This window comes from Melospiza georgiana, chromosome 30, assembly GCF_028018845.1.
Source record: "Melospiza georgiana isolate bMelGeo1 chromosome 30, bMelGeo1.pri, whole genome shotgun sequence".
Taxonomy (NCBI): domain Eukaryota; kingdom Metazoa; phylum Chordata; class Aves; order Passeriformes; family Passerellidae; genus Melospiza; species Melospiza georgiana.
In genome coordinates, this window is record NC_080459.1 from 55,522 (window position 1) to 77,841 (window position 22,320).

Below are 22,320 nucleotides of genomic sequence, written 5' to 3' on the forward strand. Positions count from 1 at the left end.
GCGGCGGTGCAAAGCATCACAGAAAGAAGGTCAAAGCGCTGATTGGTCAGACGCTGAGGCGGGAGGTGAGCGGCGCGTTCTGATTGGTCAGCGCCTCGCAAAGCACGACGGGAGTTGTAGTCCGCGGCCCTGAGGGGGCAGAGGCCGCCATGGCCCTGGAGGACGCGCGGGGTGAGGAGGGGGCGGCCCAGCCGGATTTTGGGGGGTCCTGAGGGGTTCTGGGGGGTCTTGGGGGGCTCAGGAAGGGCTCGGGGAGGTTTTTGGGGGGTCCGGAGGGGATTTGGGGGCGAAGGGAGGCGGAGGCCGCGCTGAGGGCCCGGGAGGGCGGAAGGGCTGGGGAGGCCTGAGGGGGTTTTGGGGGGTCCCGAGAGGATTTTGGGGGGTCCGGGGAGGGTTTGAGGGTGTCAGGAATTTGGGGAGGGGGTTTGAAGGGTGCTGGGAGGGATTTTGAGGGGATTTTGGGGGGATTTGAGGGATTTTGGGGTAACTTTGGGGGTGTCAAGAATTTGGAGAGGGGTCCTGGGGGAATTTGGAGGTGTCAGGAATTTGGGGAGGGGGCTTGAGGGGGATTTAGGGGGTTCTGGGGGGTCTCTGGGAGGGATTTTGAGGGGATTTTGGGGGCGGTCTCAGGGGTCTGGAGGGGTTTTGGGGTTCCTGAGGGGAATTTGGGGGTGTCAGGAATTTGGGGAGGGGTCTCGGGGGGGATTTGATGGAATTTGGGGGAATTTGGGGAGGGGTCTTGGAGGAGATTTGGTGAAATTTTGGGGGGATTTTGAGGGAATTTTGGGGGAATTTGGGGAGGGGTCTCAGGGGTGATTTGAAGCCTTTTTGGGGGGAATTTGGGGAGGGGTCTCGGGATGACTTGAGGGGAATTTGGGGAGGGGTCTCAGGGATGACTTGAGGGAATTTTTGGGGGAATTTGAGGAGGGGTCTTGGGGGGAATTTGGGGAAATTTTGGGGAAATTTGAGGAGGGGTCTCGGGATGACTTGAGGGGAATTTGGGGAGGGGTCTCAGGGATGACTTGAGGGAATTTTGGGGGAATTTGAGGAGGGGTCTTGGAGGAAATTAATGGAAAATTTGGGGGGAATTTGAGGGAATTTTGGGGGAATTTGAGGAGGGGTCTTGGGGGGTTTTGGAGGGAATTTGAGGAGGGGTCTTGGGGGGAATTTGGGGAAATTTTGGGGAAATTTGGGGAGGGGTCTTGGGGGGATTTGAGGGAAATTTGGGGAAGGGTCTCAGGGGAGATTTGATGGAAGTTTTGGGGAATTTGAGGAGGGGTCTTGAGGTGATTTGGGGAGGGGTCTGGGAGGGAATTTGGGGAATCTTTGGGGGGAATTTGGGGAGAGGTCTCGGGGGGGGTTTGGGGAAATTTGAGGAGGGGTCTTGGGGGGAATTTGGGGGAATTTGGGGAGGGGTCTTGGCGGGAATTCATGGAAAATTTGGGGGGGATTTGAGGCAATTTTGGGGGAATTTGAGGAGGGGTCTTGGGGTGATTTGGGGGAATTTGGGGAGGGGTCTTGGCAGAAATTTGAGGGAATTTTGGGGGAATTTGGGGAGGGGTCTTGGAGGAAATTTATGGAAAATTTGGGGGGAATTTGAGGGAATTTTGGGGGAATTTGAGGAGGGGTCTTGGGGGGAATTTGGGGAGGGGTCTTGGGGGAAATTCATGGAAAATTTGGGGGGAATTTGGGGGGAATTTGAGGAGGGGTCTTGAGGGAATTTGGGGGAATTTGAGGAGGGGTCTTGGGGGGAATTTGGGGGAATTTGGGGAGGGGTCTTGGAGGAAATTCATGGAAAATTTGCGGGGAATTTAGGGGGAATTTGAGGAGGGGTCTTGAGGGAATTTGGGGGAATTTGAGGAGGGGTCTTGGGGGGAATTTGGGGGAATTTGGGGAGGGGTCTTGGAGGAAATTCATGGAAAATTTGCGGGGAATTTGAGGGAATTTTGGGGGAATTTGGGGAGGGGTCTTGGGGGATTTGGGGAAATTTGAGGAGGGGTCTTGGGGGGAATTTGGGGGAATTTGGGGAGGGGTCTTGGGGGAAATTCATGGAAAATTTGGGGGGAATTTGAGGGAATTTTGGGGGAATTTGAGGAGGGGTCTGGGGGGGTTTTGGAGGGAATTTGAGGAGGGGTCTTGGGGGGAATTTGGGTGAATTTGGGGAGGGGTCTTGGAGGAAATTCATGGAAAATTTGGGGGGGAATTTGAGGGAATTTTGGGGGAATTTGAGGAGGGGTCTTGAGGTGATTTGGGGAGGGGTCTTGGAGGAAATTAATGAAAAATTTGGGGGGAATTTGAGGGAATTTTGGGGGAATTTGAGGAGGGGTCTTGAGGTGATTTGGGGAGGGGTCTGGTAGAGAATTTGGGGAATCTTTGGGGGGAATTTGGGGAGAGGTCTCGGGGGGGATTTGGGGAAATTTGAGGAGGGGTCTTGGGGGGTTTTGGAGGGAATTTGGGGAGGGGTCTTGGGGGGAATTTGGGGGAATTTGGGGAGGGGTCTTGGGGGGTTTTGGAGGGAATTTGAGGAGGGGTCTTGGGGGAAATTCATGGAAAATTTGGGGGGGGAATTTGAGGGAATTTTGGGGTAATTTGAGGAGGGGTCTTGGGGGGTTTTGGAGGGAATTTGGGGAGGGGTCTTGGGGGGAATTTGGGGAGGGGTCTTGGAGGAAATTCATGGAAAATTTGGGGAGAATTTGAGGGAATTTTGGGGGAATTTGAGGAGGGGTCTTGGGGGGAATTTGGGGGAATTTGGGGAGGGGTCTTGAGAGAAATTAATGGAAAATTTGCGGGGAATTTGAGGGAATTTTGGGGGAATTTGAGGAGGGGTCTTGGGGGGAATTTGGGGAGAGTTCTTGTAGGAAATTCATGGAAAATTTGGGGGGAATTTGAGGGAATTTTGGGGGAATTTGAGGAGGGGTCTTGCAGTAAATTTGGGGGGAATTTGAGGGAGTTTTTGGCGAGGAATTCGAGGAGGGGGTCTCCCCAAATTTTGAGTCTGGGGTCTCACATTTCCCACTCTCTCCCCCCCCAGCAGCCCCCCAGGCCTCCCTGGATTTGGGGGGGGTCCTGGGGGAGGATCAGCAGGATCTCCCCGAGGTGGGGGAGGGGAGGCTGCCCGGATTTGGGTCTGGGGTCCCGGGGGTGCCGTACCACGAGCGGCAGCGCCGGCAGCTCTGCGCCCTGCACGCCCTCAACAACCTCCTGCAGCGGCCCTGGCTCAGCCAGGCCCAGGCCGACCGCATCTGCCAGCGGTGAGACCCCAGACCCAATTCGGGCAAGGGGCCCGGGGGTGCTGGGGGCAATGGGGAGGGGTCTCGGGGTGGTGGGAGGGGGTTTGGAGGGGGTTTGGGGGAGTTTCTGAATTTGGGGAGGGGTCTCAAGGCTGTGGGGAGGGGTCTCAGAGGGGTTCCTGAATTTGGGGAGGGGTCTCAGAGGGGTTTCTGAATTTGGGGAGGGGTCCTAGAATGGTTTCCTGAATTTGGGGAGGGGTCTCAGGGGAGTTTCTGAATTTGGGGAGGGGTCTCAAGGCAGTTTCTGAATTTGGGGAGGGGTCCTGGGTGGGTTTGGGGCTGTGGGGAGGGGTCTCTCCCCAGGCTCCTGCAGCGGCCCTGGCTCAGCCAGGCCCAGGCCGACCGCATCTGCCAGCGGTGAGACCCCAGACCCAATTCGGGCAAGGGGCCCGGGGGCAATGGGGGCAATGGGGAGGGGTCTCGGGGTGGTGGGAGGGGGTTTGGATGGGGTTTGGGGGAGTTTCTGAATTTGGGGAGGGGTCTCAGAGGGGTTTCTCAATTTGGGGAGGGGTCTCAAGGCTGTGGGGAGGGGTCCTAGAATGGTTTCCTGAATTTGGGGAGGGGTCTCGGAGGGGTTCCTGAATTTGGGGAGGGGTCTCAAAGCTGTGGGGAGGGGTTCCTGAATTTGGGGAGGGGTCTCAGACGGGTTCCTGAATTTGGGGAGGGGTCTCAGAGGGGTTCCTGAATTTGGGGAGGGGTCTCAAGGCAGTTTCTGAATTTGGGGAGGGGTCTCAAGGGGGTGGGAAGGGGTCCTAGAATGGTTTCCTGAATTTGGGGAGGGGTCTCAGAGGGGTCTCTGAATTTGGGGAGGGGTCTCAGGGCTGTGGGGAGGGGTCTCAGAGGGATCCCTGAATTTGGGGAGGGGTCTCGGAGAGGTTCCTGAATTTGGGGAGGGGTCTCAAGGCTGTGGGGAGGGGTCTCAAGGCAGTTTCTGAATTTGGGGAGGGGTCTCAGAGGGGTTCCTGAATTTGGGGAGGGGTCTCAGGGGGGATTTCCCCATTTAAAATGACGTCATTGCTTTGAGGGATCCCCAATTGGTTCTTTAAGGGATCCAATTGGGTCTGGGGTCTCTCAGGGGGGGATTCCCCTCCCCAAATTGGGTCTGGGGTCTCCAGTGGGGTCCCAGGGAGGCTCAGGGTTAATTTGGGGAGGGGTCTCAGAGGGATCCCTTAATTTGGGGAGGGGTCTCAGGGGGGATTTCCCCCATTTAAAATGACGTCATTGCTCTGTGGGATCCCCAGTTGGTTCTTTAAGGGATCCAATTGGGTCTGGGGTCTCTCAGGGGGGGATTCCCCTCCCCAAATTGGGTCTGGGGTCTCTGGGGATGTCCGGGTTAATTTGGGGAGGGGTCTTGAGGGATTTCCCAAATTTGGGGTGGGGTTTCCCCATTTAAAATGACGTCATTGCTTTGAGGGATCCCCAATTGATTCTTTAAGGGATCCAATTGGGTCTGGGGTCTCTCAAGGGGGGATTCTCCTCCCCAAATTGGGTCTGGGGTCCCAGGGAGGCTCAGGGTTAATTTGGGGAGGGGTCTTGAGGGATTTCCCAAATTTGGGGAGGGGTCTCAGGGGGGGTTTCCCCATTTAAAATGACGTCATTGTTTTGAGGGATCCCCAATTGGTTCTTTACAGGATCCAATTGGGTCTGGGGTCTCTCGGGGGGGATTCCCCTCCCCAAATTGGGTCTGGGGTCTCCAGTGGGGTCCCAGGGAGGCTCAGGGTTAATTTGGGGAGGGGTCTTGAGGGATTTCCCATATTTGGGGTGGGGTTTCCCCATTTAAAATGACGTCATTGCTTTGTGGGATCCCCAATTGGTTCTTTAAGGGATCCAATTGGGTCTGGGGTCTCTCAGGGGGGGATTCCCCTCCCCAAATTGGGTCTGGGGTCTCCAGTGGGGTCCCAGGGAGGCTCAGGGTTAATTTGGGGAGGGGTCTTGAGGGATTTCCCAAATTTGGGGAGGGGGTTTCCCCATTTAAAATGACGTCATTGCTTTGAGGGATCCCATTGGCGCTTTAAGGGATCCAATTGGGTCTGGGGTCTCTCAGGGGGGAATTCCCCTCCCCAAATTGGGTCTGGGGTCTCGGGGGGGGTCGCGGGGATGCTCAGGGTTAATTTGGGGAGGGGTCTCACCCGGAAGTTCCCCCCAGGTTGGCCCCGAACTCGCGGCCCAACCCCCACCGGAGCCTGCTGGGATTGGGCAATTATGACGTCAACGTGGTGATGGCGGCGCTGGGCATGCTGGGATTGGCGGCCGTGTGGTGGGACAAGCGGCGGTGAGACCCCAGACCCAATTCACCGAGAGACCCCAGACCCAAAATACCCAACGAGGGAGACCCCAGACCCAAATGAACCAAACGAGAGAGACCCCAGACCCAAATGAACCCAACGAGAGAGACCCCAGACCCAAATTAACTGAGACCCCAGACCCAAATTGACCCAATGAGACCCCAGACCCAAATGAACCCAGAGACCCTAGACCCAAATTAACGGAATGAGAGACCCCAGACCCAATTGACCGAGAGACCCCAGACCCAAATTACCCGAACGAGAGACCCCAGACCCAAATGAACCCAACGAGGGAGACCCCAGACCCAAATTACCCGAATGAGAGACCCCAGACCCAATTCCCCAAATTCCCTGAGACCCCAGACCCAAATTGACCGAATGAGAGACCCCAGACCCAATTCCCCAAATTCCCTGAGACCCCAGACCCAAATGAACCGATCAAGAGAGACCCCAGACCCAATTCACTGAGAGACCCCAGACCCAAATTAACCAAATCCAAGAGACCCCAGACCCAATTCCCCAAATTCCCTGAGACCCCAGACCCAAATTAACGGAATCCGAGAGACCCCAGACCCAAATTAACGGAATCCGAGAGACCCCAGACCCAATTCCCCAAGAGACCCCAGACCCAAATTAACCAAACGAGACCCCAGACCCAAATTAACCAAACGAGACCCCAGACCCAATTCCCCAAATTCCCTGAGACCCCAGACCCAATTTAACCGAACGGGACTGACCCCAGACCCAATTCCCCGGGAGACCCCAGACCCAAATTATCCAAGACCCCAGACCCAATTCACCGAGAGACCCCAGACCCAAATTAACCAAACGAGACCCCAGACCCAAATGAACCCAACGAGAGAGACCCCAGACCCAATTCCCCGAATGAGACCCCAGACCCAAATTAACCGAACGAGACCCCAGACCCAATTCCCCAAATTCCCTGAGACCCCAGACCCAATTTAACCGAACGGGACTGACCCCAGACCCAATTCCCCGGGAGACCCCAGACCCAAATTAACCGAATGAGAGAGACCCTAGACCCAATTCACCGAGAGACCCCAGACCCAATTCCCCAAATCCCTGAGACCCCAGACCCAAATTAAGGGAATGAGAGAGACCCCAGACCCAATTCATTGAGACCCCAGACCCAAATGAACCCAACGAGAGAGACCCCAGACCCAATTCACCGAGAGACCCCAGACCCAAATTACCCGAACGGGAGAGACCCCAGACCCAATTCCCTGAGAGACCCCAGACCCAAATTAAGGGAATGAGAGAGACCCCAGACCCAATTCACTGAGAGACCCCAGACCCAATTCCCCAAATTCCCTGAGACCCCAGACCCAAATTAACCGAATCCGAGAGACCCCAGACCCAAATTAACAGAATGAGAGAGACCCCAGACCCAAATTAACCGAACGAGAGACCCCAGACCCAATTCCCTTCCCCTTTTCCCACCGCCATTTCCCGCTCCCTTCCCTTTAATTCCCCGTTAACTAATGACCCAATTAACGCGTTAATTAATTAATTAACCACCTAATTAATGAATGCAGCCCCCTGGACCGTCTGTGTGTGCCCCGCGTGCTGGGCTTCCTGCTGAACGTGCCCTTGTGGACCCCAGACCCAATTCCCTTCCCCATTTCCCACTCATTCCCCATTAACTAATGACCCAATTAACGAGTTAATTAATTAATTTATTTATTAATTAACGCAGGTCCCTGGACCATCTGGTGGTGCCCCGCGTGCTGGGCTTCCTGCTGAACGTGCCCTCGCGGGTGTCCCTGGGGACCCCAGACCCAATTGCCTTCCCCATTTCCCACTCATTCCCCATTAACTAATGACTCAATTAACGAGTTAATTAATTAATTAATTAATTAATTATTAATGCAGCCCCCTGGACCGTCTGTGCGTGCCCCGCGTGCTGGGCTTCCTGCTGAACGTGCCCTCGCGGGTGTCCCTGGGGACCCCAGACCCAATTCCCTTCCCCTTTTCCTTTTCCCACCGCCATTTCCCACTCTTTAATGACCCAATTAACGCGTTAATTAGTTAATTAACTCCTCCACAGCCCCCTGGACCGTCTGGCGGTGCCCCGCGTGCTGGGCTTCCTGCTGAATGTGCCCTCGCGGGTGTCCCTGGGGACCCCAGACCCAATTCCCTTCCCCTTTTCCCACTCTTTAATGACCCATTAAGTAATGACCCAATTAATGCATTAATTAATTAATTAACCCCTCCGCAGCCCCCTGGAGCGCCTGGCGGTGCCCCGCGTGCTGGGCTTCCTGCTGAACGTGCCCTCGCGGGTGTCCCTGGGCGCGCTGGCGCTGCCCCTGCGCCGCCCCCACTGGCTCTGCGTGCGCCCCTTCGGCGCCGCCTTCTACAACCTGGACTCCAAGCTGGCCACGCCCACCCGCATCGGGGCGGAGCCGCAGCTCAGGTGGCACCTGGGGACACCTTGGGGACACCGGGGTGGCACCTGGGGACACTTTGGGGACACCTGGGGACATTGGGGTGGCAGCTGGGGACACCTGGATGGGATTTTGGATCACTTTGGGGACACCTTCTACAACCTGGACTCCAAGCTGGCCACGCCCACCCGCATCGGGGCGGAGCCGCAGCTCAGGTGGCACCTGGGGACACCTGGGGGACATTGGGGTGGCACCTGGGGACACCTGGATGGGCTTTGGGGGCACCAGGGTGGGATTTGGTGGCACTTTGGGGACATCTTGGGTGGCATCTGGGGGCTCCTGGTGGCACTTGGGGAGACATTGGGACACCTGGGGACACCTGGATGGCACTTGGGGACGTTGGGGTGGCATCTGGGGACACCTGGATGGGATTTGGGGACACCAGGGTGGGATTTGGGGACATTGGTGACACCTCCTTGGGGACACTTTGGGGACACCTTCTACAACCTGGACTCCGAGCTGGCCACGCCCACCCGCATCGGGGCGGAGCCACAGCTCAGGTGGCACCTGGGGACACCTGGGGGACACCTGGGGGACATCGGGGTGGCACCTGGGGACATCGGGGTGGCACTTGGGGACCTTGGGAACAGATTGGGTGGGATTTGGTGGCACTTTGGGGACATCTCGGGTGGCATCTGAGGACATCTGGGGGCTCTTGGTGGCACTTTGGGGACATCTGGGGACACTTTGGGGACACCTGGATGGCACTTGGGGACACCCGGGGACATTGGGGACACCAGGATGGGATTTGAGGACACTTTGGGGACACTTTGGGGACACCTGGACTCCAAGCTGGCCACGCCCACCCGCATCGGGGCGGAGCCGCAGGTCAGGTGGCACCTGGGGACACCTTGGGGACATTGGGGTGGCACCTGGGGACATTGGGGTGGCACCTGGGGACACCTTGGGGACATTGGGGTGGCACCTGGGGACACTTTGGGGACATCGGGGTGGCACTTGGGGACATTGGGATGGCACCTGCGGACATCGGGGTGGCACCTGGGGACAGTTTGGGTGGGATTTGGTGGCGCTTTGGGGGCTCTTTGGGTGGCGTCTGGGGACATTTGGGGGGTCCTGGTGGCACTTTGGGGACACATTGGGACACCTGGGGACATTTGGATGGCACTCGGGGACACCTGGGGACATTGGGGTGGCACCTGGGGACATCTGGATGGGATTTGGTGGCGCTTTGGTGGCACTTTGGGGACATCTCGGGTGGCATCTGGGGGCTCCTGGTGGCACTTTGGGACACCTGGGTGGCACTTGGGGACATTGGGGTGGCATCGGGGACACCTGGGGACATTGGGGACATTGGGGTGGCAGCTGGGGACAGTTTGAGGACATTGGGGTGGCATTTGGTGGCACTTCGGGGACACTTTGGGGACACCTGGACTCCGAGCTGGCCACGCCCACCCGCACCGGGGCGGAGCCGCAGCTCAGGTGACACCTGGGGACAGTTTGGGGACATTGGGGTGGCAGCTGGGGACGGTTTGGGGGCGCTGGGGTGGGATTTGGTGGCACTTCAGGGGCACTTTGGGGACATCTTGGGTGGCATCTGGGGGCTCCTGATGGCACTTTGGGACACCTGGAGGCACCTGGGAACATTTTGGGGACACCTGGATGGCACCAGGGGACATTTGGATGGCACCAGGGGACATCTGGGGACACCTGGATGGCGCTTGGGGACATTGGGATGGCATCAGGGGACACCTGGACGGGATTTGGTGGCACTTCGGGGACACTTTGGGGACACCTTGGGTGGCATCTGGGGGCACCTGGGGACATTGGGGTGGCATCTGGGGACAATTTGGGGACACTGGGGTGGGATTTGGTGGCACTTTGGGGACATCTCGGGTGGCATCTGGGGGCTCTTGGGGTGGCACCTGGAGACATTTTGGGGACACCTGGATGGCACTTGGGGAGACCTGGATGGCAGCTGGGGACACCTGGGGACACTTTGGGGACACTTTGGGGACACCTGGGGGCTCTCGGTCGCTCCTGGAGGCACCTGGGGACATCTGGGGACACCTGTTTGTCATCTTGTCGTCACCTCATTGTCACTGTGTTGTCACCTGTTTGTCACCTCATTGTCACCGTGTTGTCACCTGTTTGTCCCGTTTGTCACCTTGTTGTCACCGTGTTGTCACCTGTCTGTCACCTGTTTGTCACTTTGTTGTCACCTGTTCGTCCCCTCGTTGTTACCTCGTTGTCACCTGTCTGTCACCTGTTTGTCCCCTCGTTGTCACCTGTCACCTGTTTGTCACCGTGTTGTCACCTGTTTGTCACCTGTTTGTCACTTTGTTGTCACCTCGTTGTCACCTCATTGTCACCTCGTTGTCACCTCATTGTCACCTCATTGTCACCTGTTTGTCACCTCGTTTGTCACCTGTTTGTCACCTCATTGTCACCTGTTTGTCACCTCGTTGTCATCATGTCGTCACCTCATTGTCACCTGTCTGTCACCGTGTTGTCACCTGTTTGTCACCTGTTTGTCACCTCGTTGTCACCTGGTTGCCACCTGTTTGTCACCTCATTGTCACCTGTCACCTCGTTGTCACCTGTTTGTCACCTCGTTGTCATCATGTCGTCACCTCATTGTCACTTGTTTGTTACCTGTTTGTCACCTCATTGTCACCTCATTGTCCCCTCATTGTCACCTGTCTGTCACCTGTTTGTCCCCTCATTGTCACCTCGTTGTCACCTGTTTGTCACCTCGTTGTCACCTGTTTGTCACCTCGTTGTCACTTAGTTGTCACCTGTTTGTCACCTGTTTGCCACCTGTCTGTCACCTGTTTGTCCCCTCATTGTCACCTGTCTCTCACCTCATTCTCACCTGTTTGTCCCCTGTCTGTCCCCTGTGTGTCCCCAGGGAGTTCCTGCGCTCGGCGCTGGCCCCGGCGCCCTCGGAGCTGCTGCTGGTGGTGACGCGCGACGTGGAGGAGGCGGGGAGCTGGCTGAGAGCAGAGTGACAGCGGGACATTGGGGACATTGGGGACACACCTGGGGACAGCTGGGGACACCTGGGGGACTCCTGGGGACACCTGAGTGACACACCTGGGACACCTGGGCACGCCTGGGGAGACCTGAATGACACCTGGGGACACCTGGGGACACACCTGGGCACACCTTGGTGACACCTGGGGACACCTGTCTGCACCCCGAGTGACACCTGGGGACACCTGGGGACATCTGAGTGACACACCCGGGACACCTGGGCACGCCTGGGGAGACCTGAATGACACCTGGGCACACCTGGGGACACCTGGGTGACACACCTGGGGACACCTGAGTGACACCTCAGGGACACCTGGGGACACCTGGGGGACACTTGGGCACACCTGGAGACACCTGAGTGACACCTGGTGACACCTGGGGACGCACCTGGACACACCTGGGGACACCTGGGGGACTCCTAGGGACACCTGGGCACACCTGGGTGACACACCTGGGCACACCTGGGGACACCAGGGTGCACCTGGGCACACCTTGGTGACACCTGGGGACACCAGGGGACACCCGAGTGACACCTGAGTGACACCGGGGACACCTGGGGACATTGGGGACACCTGGGGACACTTGGGCACACCAGGGGACACCTGGGTGACACCTGGGGACGCACCTGGGCACACCTGGGGACACCTGGGGGACTCCTAGGGACACCTGGGGACACCTGAGTGACACCTCAGGGACACCTGTCTGCACCCTGAGTGACACCTGGGCACACCTGGGGACACCTGGGGACACTTGGGCACACCTGGGCACACTTGGGGACACCTGAGTGACACCTGGGGGACACCTGGGTGGCACCTGGGACACCTGGGCACACTTGGGGACACCTGGGAGGCACACCTGGGGACACACCTGGGGACACCTGAGGGACACCTGGGGACACCTGGGGGACACCTGGGTGACACCTGAGTGAGACCTGGGGACAACTGGGCACACCTGGGTGACACCTGTCTGCACCCCGAGTGACAGCTGGGCACACCTGGGGACACCTGAGGGACATCTGGGTGGCACTTGGGGACACCTGGGTGGCACCTGGGGACACCTGGGTGGCACCTCAGTGGCAGCAAACCCCTCCCAGAAAGGATTAAAAGCGATCGGTGGCAGCTTCGTGTCTGCGTGCTGGGACTAAAATCCCAAAATTTTACCCCAAAATCCCCCAATTTTACCCCAAAACCCCCCGAATTCACCCCAAAATTACGGAATTCCCCCCAAAATTCCCACATTTATCCCCAGTTTTCCCGAATTTACCCTAAAATCCCCGATTTTCACCCCAAAATTCCCGATTTTCACCCCAAAATTCCCGATTTTCTCCCCGTCATGGCCAGGGGCGGGAAACCCGTCACGGGGGCGTTGCCAAGCCTTAAGCAGGCGCTCTGATTGGCTCTCTGCTTTGATTGACAGCTGCTTTCATGCCAATCACCCAATCAGCGCGCGGCCTGGGGTTTCGAGCGCCAGGCGGGGTTCCGGCGCCAGGCGGATCAAAATCCCCGAATCTCACCCCAAAATCCCCGAATTTCACCCCAAAATCTCCAAATCTCACCCCAAAACCTCAAAATTTCACTCCAAAATGGACAAATTCCAGCTCAAATTTCAGTTTTGCCCCAAATTTCGCCTCAGAATCACTGAATTTTGCCTCAAATCCCGAATTTATTTAAAGACCACCAAATCCCCAAATTTCACCCAAAATGGCCGAATCCCGGCCCGAATCTGTGAATTTCACCTCAAAATCCCCAAATTTCACCCCCAAATCTTCAAATTCCACATCAAACTTCCCAAATATCCCCACAAAATTCTAAAATCTCACCCCAAAATCTTCAAATTCCATCTTAAAAACCACAATTTTCACAGCAAATAATTTAATTTTGCCCAAAATACCAAATTTTTGCCCCAAACCCCCCAAATTCCAGTCCAAATCCCCGATTTTCATCCCAAAATCTCCAAATTTCTCTCCAATAGTCTGGAATTCCGCCCCGAAATCCCCGAAATTTGCCCCAAAATCCCGAAATTTTACCCGAAAATCCCTGTTTTTTTCTCCAAAATTCCCGAATTCCACCCCAAAATCCCCAAATTTCCTCCTCACAGCTCCGGCAGGGAGAGGCGGGAAACCTGAGGCGAGGGGCGTGACCACGCCAGAACCGCGATGTGATTGGCTTTGCTTTTTGATTGACACCACCGCCGTGCCATCACGGCCAATCAGTGCGCAGCATACGGCTTCGGCGCAAAATCCCCGACTTTCCACCCGAAATCGCCGAAATTTCCCCCAAAATCCCCGAATTTCCCCCACAAACCCGGAGTTCCACCCCAAAATCCCCGAATTCTTTTCCCTAAACCCCCGAATTCCACCACAAAATCCCCAAATTTCCTTCCAACAGCGCCGGAAGAGGCCGGAAACCTGAGGGAGAGGGCGTGACCACGCCAGAACCCCGCTCTGATTGGCTGCGCCCTTTGATTGACACTCCAGCCGGAGGGCTTTAGCCATTCAGCGCGCCGCGTGGTTTCAAGGGTGTCCGTGCCGCGCAGCTCAAAATCACCGAATTTCCATACGAAATTCCGGAATTTTACCCCAAAATCTCCGCATTTCACTCACAGATTCCCGAACTCCACCCCTTAATACCCGGTTTTTTAACCAAAATTTCCGTATTCCACCCCAAAATGCCCGAAATTCTCTCCCACACGCGGAGGCGGGAAACCTGACGCGAGGAGTGACCACCCCTGATCCGCGCTGTGATTGGCTCTACATTTTGATTGACACTTTCTCCACACCATCCCAGCCAATCAGCGCACAGCATGCGGCTTCTGCGCAAAATCCCCGAATTTTCCCCCAAAATCTCCGCATTTCGCCCACAGATTCCCGAATCCCACCCCAAAATCCCCCAATTTTTCCCCAAAGTTCCCGAATTTTAACCCAAAAATCCCCAAATTTCCTCCCGTCAGCGCCGGGAGTGAGAGGCGGGAAATCTGAGGCAGAGGGCGTGACCACCCGTGAACCGCGCTCTGATTGGCTTCGCTATTTGATTGATAGGCATTCGGGAGGGGTTTAGCCAATCAGCTTTTACTATGGTGCCTCTGCTGGCGCCCGCGCAGCGCAAGTCTCGGCCTTCCCTGGTGGTCTAGTGGTTAGGATTCGGCGCTCTCACCGCCGCGGCCCGGGTTCGATTCCCGGTCAGGGAAGACGCGCACTACTTTTACATTTTACTTATTTTAATTTTTTTCCCAACTAATTTCCGCTTCCGCTGGCGGAATCCTGTTTTTCCTTATCCCCCTTTATTTTTCGTTTAGTCAAAAAATTAATTCATTAAATTAGGGACAAGAACTGTGACGTAATGCATAAAATACGGACGGTTCTGTCGCGATTTATGTCGCGACAGAGCGGAGGCACCGCTGGGATTCGAACCCAGGATCTCCTGTTTACTAGACAGGCGCTTTAACCAACTAAGCCACGGCGCCGCGCGCTCCCAGCGCCGCCCTAAATCGAAAAACCCAAAATTCCCCCCAAAAAAAGGAAAAACTCAAAAATCTCAAATTTTCCTGCCCCAAAAATCCCAAATTTTCTTCCCCAAAAATCCCAAACTTCCTTCCCCGCAAAAATGAGAAAATTCAAAATCCCAAATTTTTTTCCCTAAAAATTCCCAAGTTTCTCCTCCCCCAAAAAGGGAAAAGCTCCAAAATCCCAAATTTTCCTTCCCAAACGAAGGAAAAATTCAAAAAATCCCAAATTTCCCCATCCCCAAAAACCCCAAATTTGGCGTTCCTTAAAAAAGGAAAAACCCAAAATTCCCAAATATTTTCTCCACGGAAAATCCCAAATTTCACCTCCCCCAAAACAGGAAAAACCCCAAAAACCCCAAATTTCCCTTCCCCTAAAAAGGAAAAACCCCCAAAGCCCAAATTTTTCCTCCACAAAAAATTCCAAATTTCCCCTCCATAAAAGAAGAAAAAAACCCCAAAATTCCAAATTTCTTTCCCTAAAAGATCCTAAACTTTCCTCCCTCAAAAGGGAAAACCCCAAATTCCCAAATTTTCCTTCCCCAACAAAGGAAAAATTCCAAAAATCCCAAATTTCCTCCCCCCAAAAAAGGAAAAATCCCAAAATTCCCAAATTTTTCCTCCACAAAAAATCCCGAATATCGCCTCCCCCCAAAAAGGGAAAAACCCCAAAAATCCCAAATTTTCCTTCCCCTAAAAAGGAAAAAAAAAAACCCCAAAATTCCCAAATTTCCCTTGCCCATAAATGAAAAATTCCAAAATGGAGAAAACCCAAAAAATCCCAAATTTTCCTCCCCCAAAATGGAGAAAATCCCAAAATTCCCTCAAAAATGAGAAAGCCTAAAATCCCAAATCTTCCTCCCCAAAAAAGGAAATAAAAAGAAAAAAACCCCAAATTTCCCCTCCCTCAAAATCCCAAATTTCTTCATCCCCAAAAACTGGAAAATCCCAAAATTCCCCCAAAAAGGAGAAAACCCCCAAAATCTCAAATTTTTCCTCCACAAAAAATCCCAAATTTCCCTTCCCCCAAAAAGAAAAAACCCAAAATTTCCTAAATTTTCCTCCCCAAAATCCCAAATTACCTCTCCCCTAAAAAGGAAAAAATACCCAAAAATCACAATTTTTCCTCCCCCAAATTAAAAGACCCCAGAACCCAAATTTCCAAATTATGGGAAAAAAAACTTGAATATATGGAAAAAATTTAGGAGGAAAAATGAGGGGGAAAAGCGAAAAAAACCGGAAAAGTTGAGGGGAAAAAAAAAGGGAAATTGATGAGAAAATTTGAGGGAAATGGGAAAAATTTGTGGGAAAAAAATTGAAATGAAATTGAAAAATGGAGTGGAAAATGAGGGGAAAAAGGAAAATAAACAGAAAAACTGAGGGCAGAATGTGGTAAAAATGAAGGAAAAATGGAAAAATGGTTGAAAAAATGAGGGAGAATTGAAGTAAAAACCGGGAAAAAGATTAAAAAATTGAAAAATTGAGGGGAAAAAAGGGAAAATTTATGAGAAAATGAAGGGGAGAAACGGGGAAATTGAGGAGAAAATGAGGGGGAAATGGGGAAAATGAGGGGAAAATTTGAAATTAAATTGGAAAATTGAGTGGAAAATGAGGGAAAAGGGAAAAAAACCAGAAAAATTGAGGGGAAATAAAGGGAAAATTGATGAGAAAATGAGGGAGAAAATGGGAAAAATTAGGGGGAAAAGGGAAAATTGATGAGATAATGAGGGGGGGAAAGGGGAAAATTTGAGGGAAAAAATTGAAATTAATGTGGAAAATTGAGTGGAAAATGAGGGGAAAAGGGAAAATAAAGAGAAAATTTGAGGGGGGAAAATGTGGTAAAAATGAAGGAAAAATTGATGAAAAAACGAGAAAATAAATGGAAAAAATGAGGGGGAAATGAGGGGGGAAAGGGAAAAATGCTGGAAAAACTTGATATGAAATGGGAAAATTGAGTGGAAAATGAGGGGAAAAGGGAAAATAGAAAAATTGAGGAGAAAACATGGAGAATTGATGAAAAAACGAGGGAAATTTGAAGTAAAAACCGGGAAAATGATGGAAAAAACTGTAAATAAATGGAAAAATTGAGGGGGGAAAAAGGGAAAATTGAGGGGAAAATGAGGGTAAAATTTGCAATTAAATTTGAATATTGAGTGGAAAATGAGGGGAAAGGGGAAAAAAAAAACCAGAAAAATTGAGGGGAAGTAAAGGGAAAATTGATGAGAAAACGAGGGAGAAAATGGGAAAAATGAGGGGGAAATGAGGGGGGGAAAAAGGGAAAATTGATGAGATAATGAGGGGGAAAAAGTGGAAAATTTGAGGGAAAAAATTGAATTTAATGTGGAAAATTGAGTGGAAAATGAGGGGGAAAGGGAAAATAGAAAAATTGAGGAGAAAACATGGAAAATTGATGAAAAAACGAGGGAAATTTGAAGTAAAACCGGGAAAATGATGGAAAAAACTTTAAATAAATGGAAAAATTGAGGGGGAAAAAGGGAAAATTGAGGGGGAAATGAGGGTAAAATTTGCAATTAAATTGGAAAATTGAGTGGAAAATGAGGGAAAAAGGGAGAAAAACCGGAAAAATTGAGGGGAAATAAAGGGAAAATTGATGAGAAAATGAGGGGGGAAAAGGGGAAAATTTGAGGGAAAAAATTGAAATTAATGTGGAAAATTGAGCGGAAAATGAGGGAAAAGGGAAAATAAAGAGAAAAATTGAGGGGGAAATGTGGTAAAAATGAAGGAAAAATAGGGAAAATTGATGAAAAAACGAGAAAATAAATGGAAAAATTGAGGGGGAAATGAGGGGGGGAAAGGGAAAAATGCTGGAAAAACTTGATATGAAATGGGAAAATTGAGTGGAAAATGAGGGGAAAAGGGAAAATAGAAAAATTGAGGGGAAAACATGGAAAACTGATGAAAAAAACGAGGGAAATTTGAAGTAAAAAACCGGGAAAATGATGGAAAAAAACTTTAAATAAATGGAAAAATTGAGGGGGAAAAAGGGAAAATTGAGGGGAAAATGAGGGTAAAATTTGCAATTAAATTTGAAAATTGAGTGGAAAATGAGGGGAAAAGGGAGGAAAAAGCAGAAAAATTGAGGGGAAATAAAGGGAAAATTGATGAGAAAATGAGGGAAAAAATGGGAAAAATGAGGGGGAAATGAGGGGGAAAAAGGGAAAATTGATGAGAAAATGAGGGGGGAAAGGGGAAAATTTGAGGGAAAAAATTGAAATTAATGTGGAAAATTGAGTGGAAAATGAGGGGGAAAGGGAAAATAAAGAGAAAATTTGAGGAGGAAATGTGGTAAAAATGAAGGAAATATAGGGAAAATTGAAGTAAAAACCGGGAAAATGATGGAGAAAACTTTAAATAAATGGAAAAATTGAGGGGGAAAAGGGAAAATTGAGGGGAAAATGAGGGTAAAATTTGCAATTAAATTGGAAAATTGAGTGGAAATTTAGGGAAAAAGGGAAAAAAACCAGGAAAATTGAGGGGAAATAAAGGGAAAATTGATGAGAAAATGAGAGAGAAAGTGGGAAAAATGAGGGGGAAATGAGGGGGGAAAGGGAAAATTGATGAGATAATGAGGGGGGGAAAAGGGGAAAATTTGAGGGAAAAAATTGAAAATTAATGTGGAAAATTGAGCGGAAAATGAGGGGAAAAGGGAAAATAAAGAGAAAATTTGAGGGGGAAATGTGGTAAAAATGAAGGAAAAATAGGGAAAATTGATGAAAAACGAGAAAATAAATGGAAAAATTGAGGGAAATGAGGGGGGGAAAGGGAAAAATGCTGGAAAAACTTGATATGAAATGGGAAAATTGAGTGGAAAATGAGGGGAAAAGGGAAAATAGAAAAATTGAGGAGAAAACATGGAAAATTGATGAAAAAACGAGGGAAATTTGAAGGAAAAAACTTTAAATAAATGGAAAAATTGAGGTGGGAAAAAGGGAAAACTGAGGGGAAAATGAGGGTAAAATTTGCAATTAAATTGGAAAATTGAGTGGAAAATGAGGGGAAAAGGGGGAAAAACCAGAAAAATTGAAGGGAAGTGAAGGGAAAATTGGTGAGAAAATGGGAAAAATGAGGGGGAAATGAGGGGGAAAAAGGGAAAATTGATGAGATAATGAGGGGGGAAAATGGGGAAAATTTGTGAGAAAAAATTGAAATTAATGTGGAAAATTGAGTGGAAAATGAGGGGAAAAGGGAAAATAAAGAGAAAAATTGAGGGAAAAATGTGGTAAAAATGAAGGAAAAATAGGGAAAATTGAAGTAAAAACCGGGAAAATTATGGAAAAAACTTTAAATAAATGGAAAAATTGAGGGGGAAAAAGGGAAAATTGAGGGAAAATGAGGGTAAAATTTGCAATAAAATTGGAAAATTGAGCGGAAAATGAGGAAAAAGGGAAAAAAAACAGAAAAATTGAGGGGAAATAAAGGGAAAATTGATAAGAAAACGAGGGAAAAATGGGAAAAATAAGGGGAAATGAGGGGGAAAAAGGGAAAATTGATGAGAAAATGAGGGGGGAAAAGGGGAAAATTTGAGGGAAAAAATTGAAATTAATGTGGAAAATTGAGTGGAAAATGAGGGGGAAAGGGAAAATAAAGAGAAAAATTGAGGGGGAAATGTGGTAAAAATGAAGGAAAGATAGGGAAAATTGATGAAAAAACGAGAAAATAAATGGAAAAAATGAGGGGGAAATGAGGGGGGGAAAGGGAAAAATGCTGGAAAAACTTGATATGAAATGGGAAAATTGAGTGGAAAATGAGGGGAAAAGGGAGAATAGAAAAATTGAGGGGAAAACATGGAAAACTGATGAAAAAACGAGGGAAATTTGAAGTAAAACCCGGGAAAATGCTGGAAAAAACTTTAAATAAATGGAAAATTTGAGGGGGAAAAAGGGAAAATTGAGGGGAAAATGAGGGTAAAATTTGCAATTAAATTGGAAAATTGAGTGGAAAATGAGGGGAAAAGGAAAAAAAAAACAGAAAAATTGAGGGGAAGTGAAGGGAAAATTGGTGAGAAAATGGGAAAAATGAGGGGGAAATGAGGGGGGAAAAGGGAAAATTGATGAGATAATGAGGGGGGAAAATGGGGAAAATTTGTGAGAAAAAATTGAAATTAATGTGGAAAATTGAGTGGAAAATGAGGGGAAAAGGGAAAATAAAGAGAAAAATTAAGGAAAAATAGGAAAATTTAAGGAAAGAAGGGGGAAAAAAATTCTAGCTAGCAGAGGATGGTTTCGATCCATCGACCTCTGGGTTATGGGCCCAGCACGCTCCCGCTGCGCCACTCTGCTGCTGCAGCCAGGGGCCTGATTAAACCTTAATGACCCTAACTACCGATGACGTCACCGGCTGCGAAATCTCGTGGTATTTTCCCTGCTGGCGCAGCTTCGGTCCCGCGCTTTCCCCACCAATTTTTATTGAGGGGTTTATTTTTAATTTTTCGTTTAATTTTTACGGGGTTTTTGTTCATTTTTTTTTATCTCCCCTTTTTTTTTTAATTCCCCCTTTATAAAATTTATTTTTTCCTTTTTTAGTTAACATTCCCTTTTTAATTTAATTTTTTTCTTTTCTAATTTGATTTTTCCTTTCTTAAATTTTAATTGTTCCCTTTTTTATCTAATTCTCTTTCTTATTCAATTTTCCCTTTTTAATTTAAGTTTTCCTTTTTGAATTTAACTTTTATTTTTGAAATCTAATTTTTCTATTTTTTTGTTTCAATTTCCCCTTATTTTAAATTTAATTTTCCCTTTTTTTATTTAATTTACCCTTTCGGGAAAAAAAAAAAAAAGAAAAAGAACAAAGAAGAATAAAATTTGAGCTAATTCGGAAAGAACAAGGAGAAATTTGGGGGAAAAAAATTAGGATAAAAAAAGAGAAAATTGATATTTTTCCCGTATTTGGCCGGGTCCGGATTCGAACCCGCGATCCTCGGAGCTGAATCCACGCCCAGACCACGCCTTCCGCCACGCCCCCAGCCCTGACCACGCCCCCTCAGCGCACCCTATGGGCGCTGGGCGCGGGCGCGCAGCCGCGGACGAGGTGGCCGAGTGGTTAAGGCGATGGACTGCTAATCCATTGTGCTCTGCACGCGTGGGTTCGAATCCCACCCTCGTCGGGAGTGACATTTTTGGGTGAAAAACCCGAAATTCGCTTTTTCAGCGTTTCAATCCCAAATCCTCCAATCTCTGGAGATGATTTTTGGGGGAAACACCTCGATTTTGGGATCTCTCTCTCTTGAAAATTCCCTTTTTTTGCTGATCCATTGTTCTCTTCATGCCTGGGTTCAAATCCCACCCTCATCAGGACACGAATTTTGGGGTAAAAAACCGAAATTCCAATTTTTATGCGGTGATCCCAATTTCCCCAATCCCACCCTGAACTGGAACTGCTTTTTTTGGGAAAAATACCTGATTTTGGGGGTTAAAACCTCGATTTTAGGGTTTGAAATCCCCAATTTTTGGGGTTAAATCCTCAATTTTTGAGAATAAATTCCTGATTTGGGAGGTTTTCAATCCTGGATTTTTGGGGTTAAATTCCCGGGTTTTGGGGAGGAATTCCCAATTTTGGGGTTGAAATCTCCAATTTTTGGCCTTCGATCCTCGATTTTTGGGGTTAAATCCCCAATTTTGGGGAGAAATTCCCAATTTTGGGGTTGAAATCTCCAATTTTTGGCCTTCAACCCTCGATTTTTGGGGTTAAATTCCCAATTTTGGGGAGGAATTTTCATTTTTAGGGTTGAAATCTCCAATTTTTGGCCTTCAACCCTCGATTTTTGGGGTTAAATTCCCAATTTTGGGGAGGAATTCCCAATTTTGGGGTGAAATCTTCAATTTTTTGGGGGACATCTCAGATTTTTGGGGGTTACATCCCCAATTTTTGAGGTGAACTCCCCGATTGTTTTGGCCTTCAATTCCCGATTTTTTGGGGTGAAATCCCCGAATTTTTGGCAGGAAATTCCAAATTTTTGGGGTTCATTCCCCGATTTTGGGGGTGAAATCCCCGATTTTGGGGTGAAATCCCCGATTTTGGGGTTAACCCCCCGATTTTTGGAGTGAAATTCAAAATTTTTTTGGGGTTCAACCCCCGATTTCGGAGTTAAACCCCCGATTATTCTGGGCTTCAATTCCCAATTTTTGATGTTTGGCATCCCGGATTTTTGGGGTTAAATCCCCAATTTTGGGGGTTTCAAATCCCGTTTTTTGGGGGGCTTAAACCCCTGATTTTTGGGGGTTTTATCCCTGATTTTTGGGGTTTCAAAACCGGGATTTTTGGCCTTCAATCCTCGATTTTTGGGGTTCAATCCCCTGATTTTTTTGGGGTGAAATCCCCGATTTTTCAGGACAGATCCCCAATTTTTGGCGGGAAATCTCCCATTTTGGGGTTAATTCCCGATTTTTGGGGTTCAAATCCCCAATTTTTTTGGTGAACTCCCCAATTTTTTGGGCTTCAATTCCCGATTTTTGGGGTGAAATCCCCAAATTTTGGGGTTAATTCCCGAATTTTGGGGTGAAATCCCCGAATTTTTGGCAGGAAATTCCAAATTTTTGGGGTTCATTCCCCGATTTTTGGGGTGAAATCCCCAATTTTTGGGATTAATTTGGGAATTTTGGGGTGAAATCTTCGATTTTTTGGGGGAAATCTCAGATTTTTGGGGGTTATATCCCCAAATTTTTAGGTGAACTCCCCGATTGTTTTGGCCTTCAATTCCCGATTTTTTGGGGTGAAATCCCCGAATTTTTGGCAGGAAATTCCAAATTTTTGGGGTTCATTCCCCGA

General features: G+C 49.7%; 1 protein-coding gene, 1 long non-coding RNA gene and 4 other non-coding genes across 14 annotated transcripts; 3 read left to right on the forward strand and 3 right to left on the reverse strand.

Moving 5' to 3' along the window:
* The first annotated feature begins 123 nt into the window (after nucleotides 1-123).
* On the forward strand, nucleotides 124-11,019 carry JOSD2 (Josephin domain containing 2). 9 transcript variants are annotated; one of them, XM_058042273.1, is made up of 5 exons: nucleotides 143-171; nucleotides 3,032-3,251; nucleotides 5,437-5,562; nucleotides 7,815-8,009; nucleotides 10,910-11,019. In XM_058042273.1, exons 1-5 carry the CDS (start codon nucleotides 150-152, stop codon nucleotides 11,007-11,009), a joined length of 663 nt encoding a protein of 220 aa, XP_057898256.1. In that variant the 5' UTR covers nucleotides 143-149; the 3' UTR covers nucleotides 11,010-11,019. The 9 variants fall into 9 exon arrangements, 1 of the variants encoding a protein (XP_057898256.1); XR_009115698.1 differs by lacking the exons at nucleotides 3,032-3,251; nucleotides 7,815-8,009; nucleotides 10,910-11,019 and adding an exon at nucleotides 7,644-7,757 and having other exon boundaries at nucleotides 124-171; XR_009115696.1 differs by lacking the exons at nucleotides 3,032-3,251; nucleotides 7,815-8,009; nucleotides 10,910-11,019 and adding an exon at nucleotides 7,469-7,632 and having other exon boundaries at nucleotides 124-171.
* A 341-nt stretch (nucleotides 11,020-11,360) lies between these two features.
* LOC131094623 (uncharacterized) lies at nucleotides 11,361-12,145 on the reverse strand. Its single transcript, XR_009115705.1, has 3 exons — nucleotides 11,923-12,145; nucleotides 11,795-11,825; nucleotides 11,361-11,399 (listed from the first exon to the last, which is right to left on the reverse strand). It is a non-coding gene; the product is annotated as an uncharacterized LOC131094623 (long non-coding RNA).
* Nucleotides 12,146-14,148: 2,003 nt separating this feature from the next.
* On the forward strand, nucleotides 14,149-14,220 carry TRNAE-CUC (transfer RNA glutamic acid (anticodon CUC)). The gene has a single exon. It is a non-coding gene; the product is annotated as a tRNA-Glu (tRNA).
* A 202-nt stretch (nucleotides 14,221-14,422) lies between these two features.
* Nucleotides 14,423-14,496, reverse strand: TRNAT-AGU (transfer RNA threonine (anticodon AGU)). The gene has a single exon. It is a non-coding gene; the product is annotated as a tRNA-Thr (tRNA).
* Nucleotides 14,497-19,763: 5,267 nt separating this feature from the next.
* On the reverse strand, nucleotides 19,764-19,835 carry TRNAM-CAU (transfer RNA methionine (anticodon CAU)). Its single transcript has one exon. It is a non-coding gene; the product is annotated as a tRNA-Met (tRNA).
* Nucleotides 19,836-20,577: 742 nt separating this feature from the next.
* Nucleotides 20,578-20,659, forward strand: TRNAS-GCU (transfer RNA serine (anticodon GCU)). Its single transcript has one exon. It is a non-coding gene; the product is annotated as a tRNA-Ser (tRNA).
* Nucleotides 20,660-22,320: the final 1,661 nt, after the last annotated feature.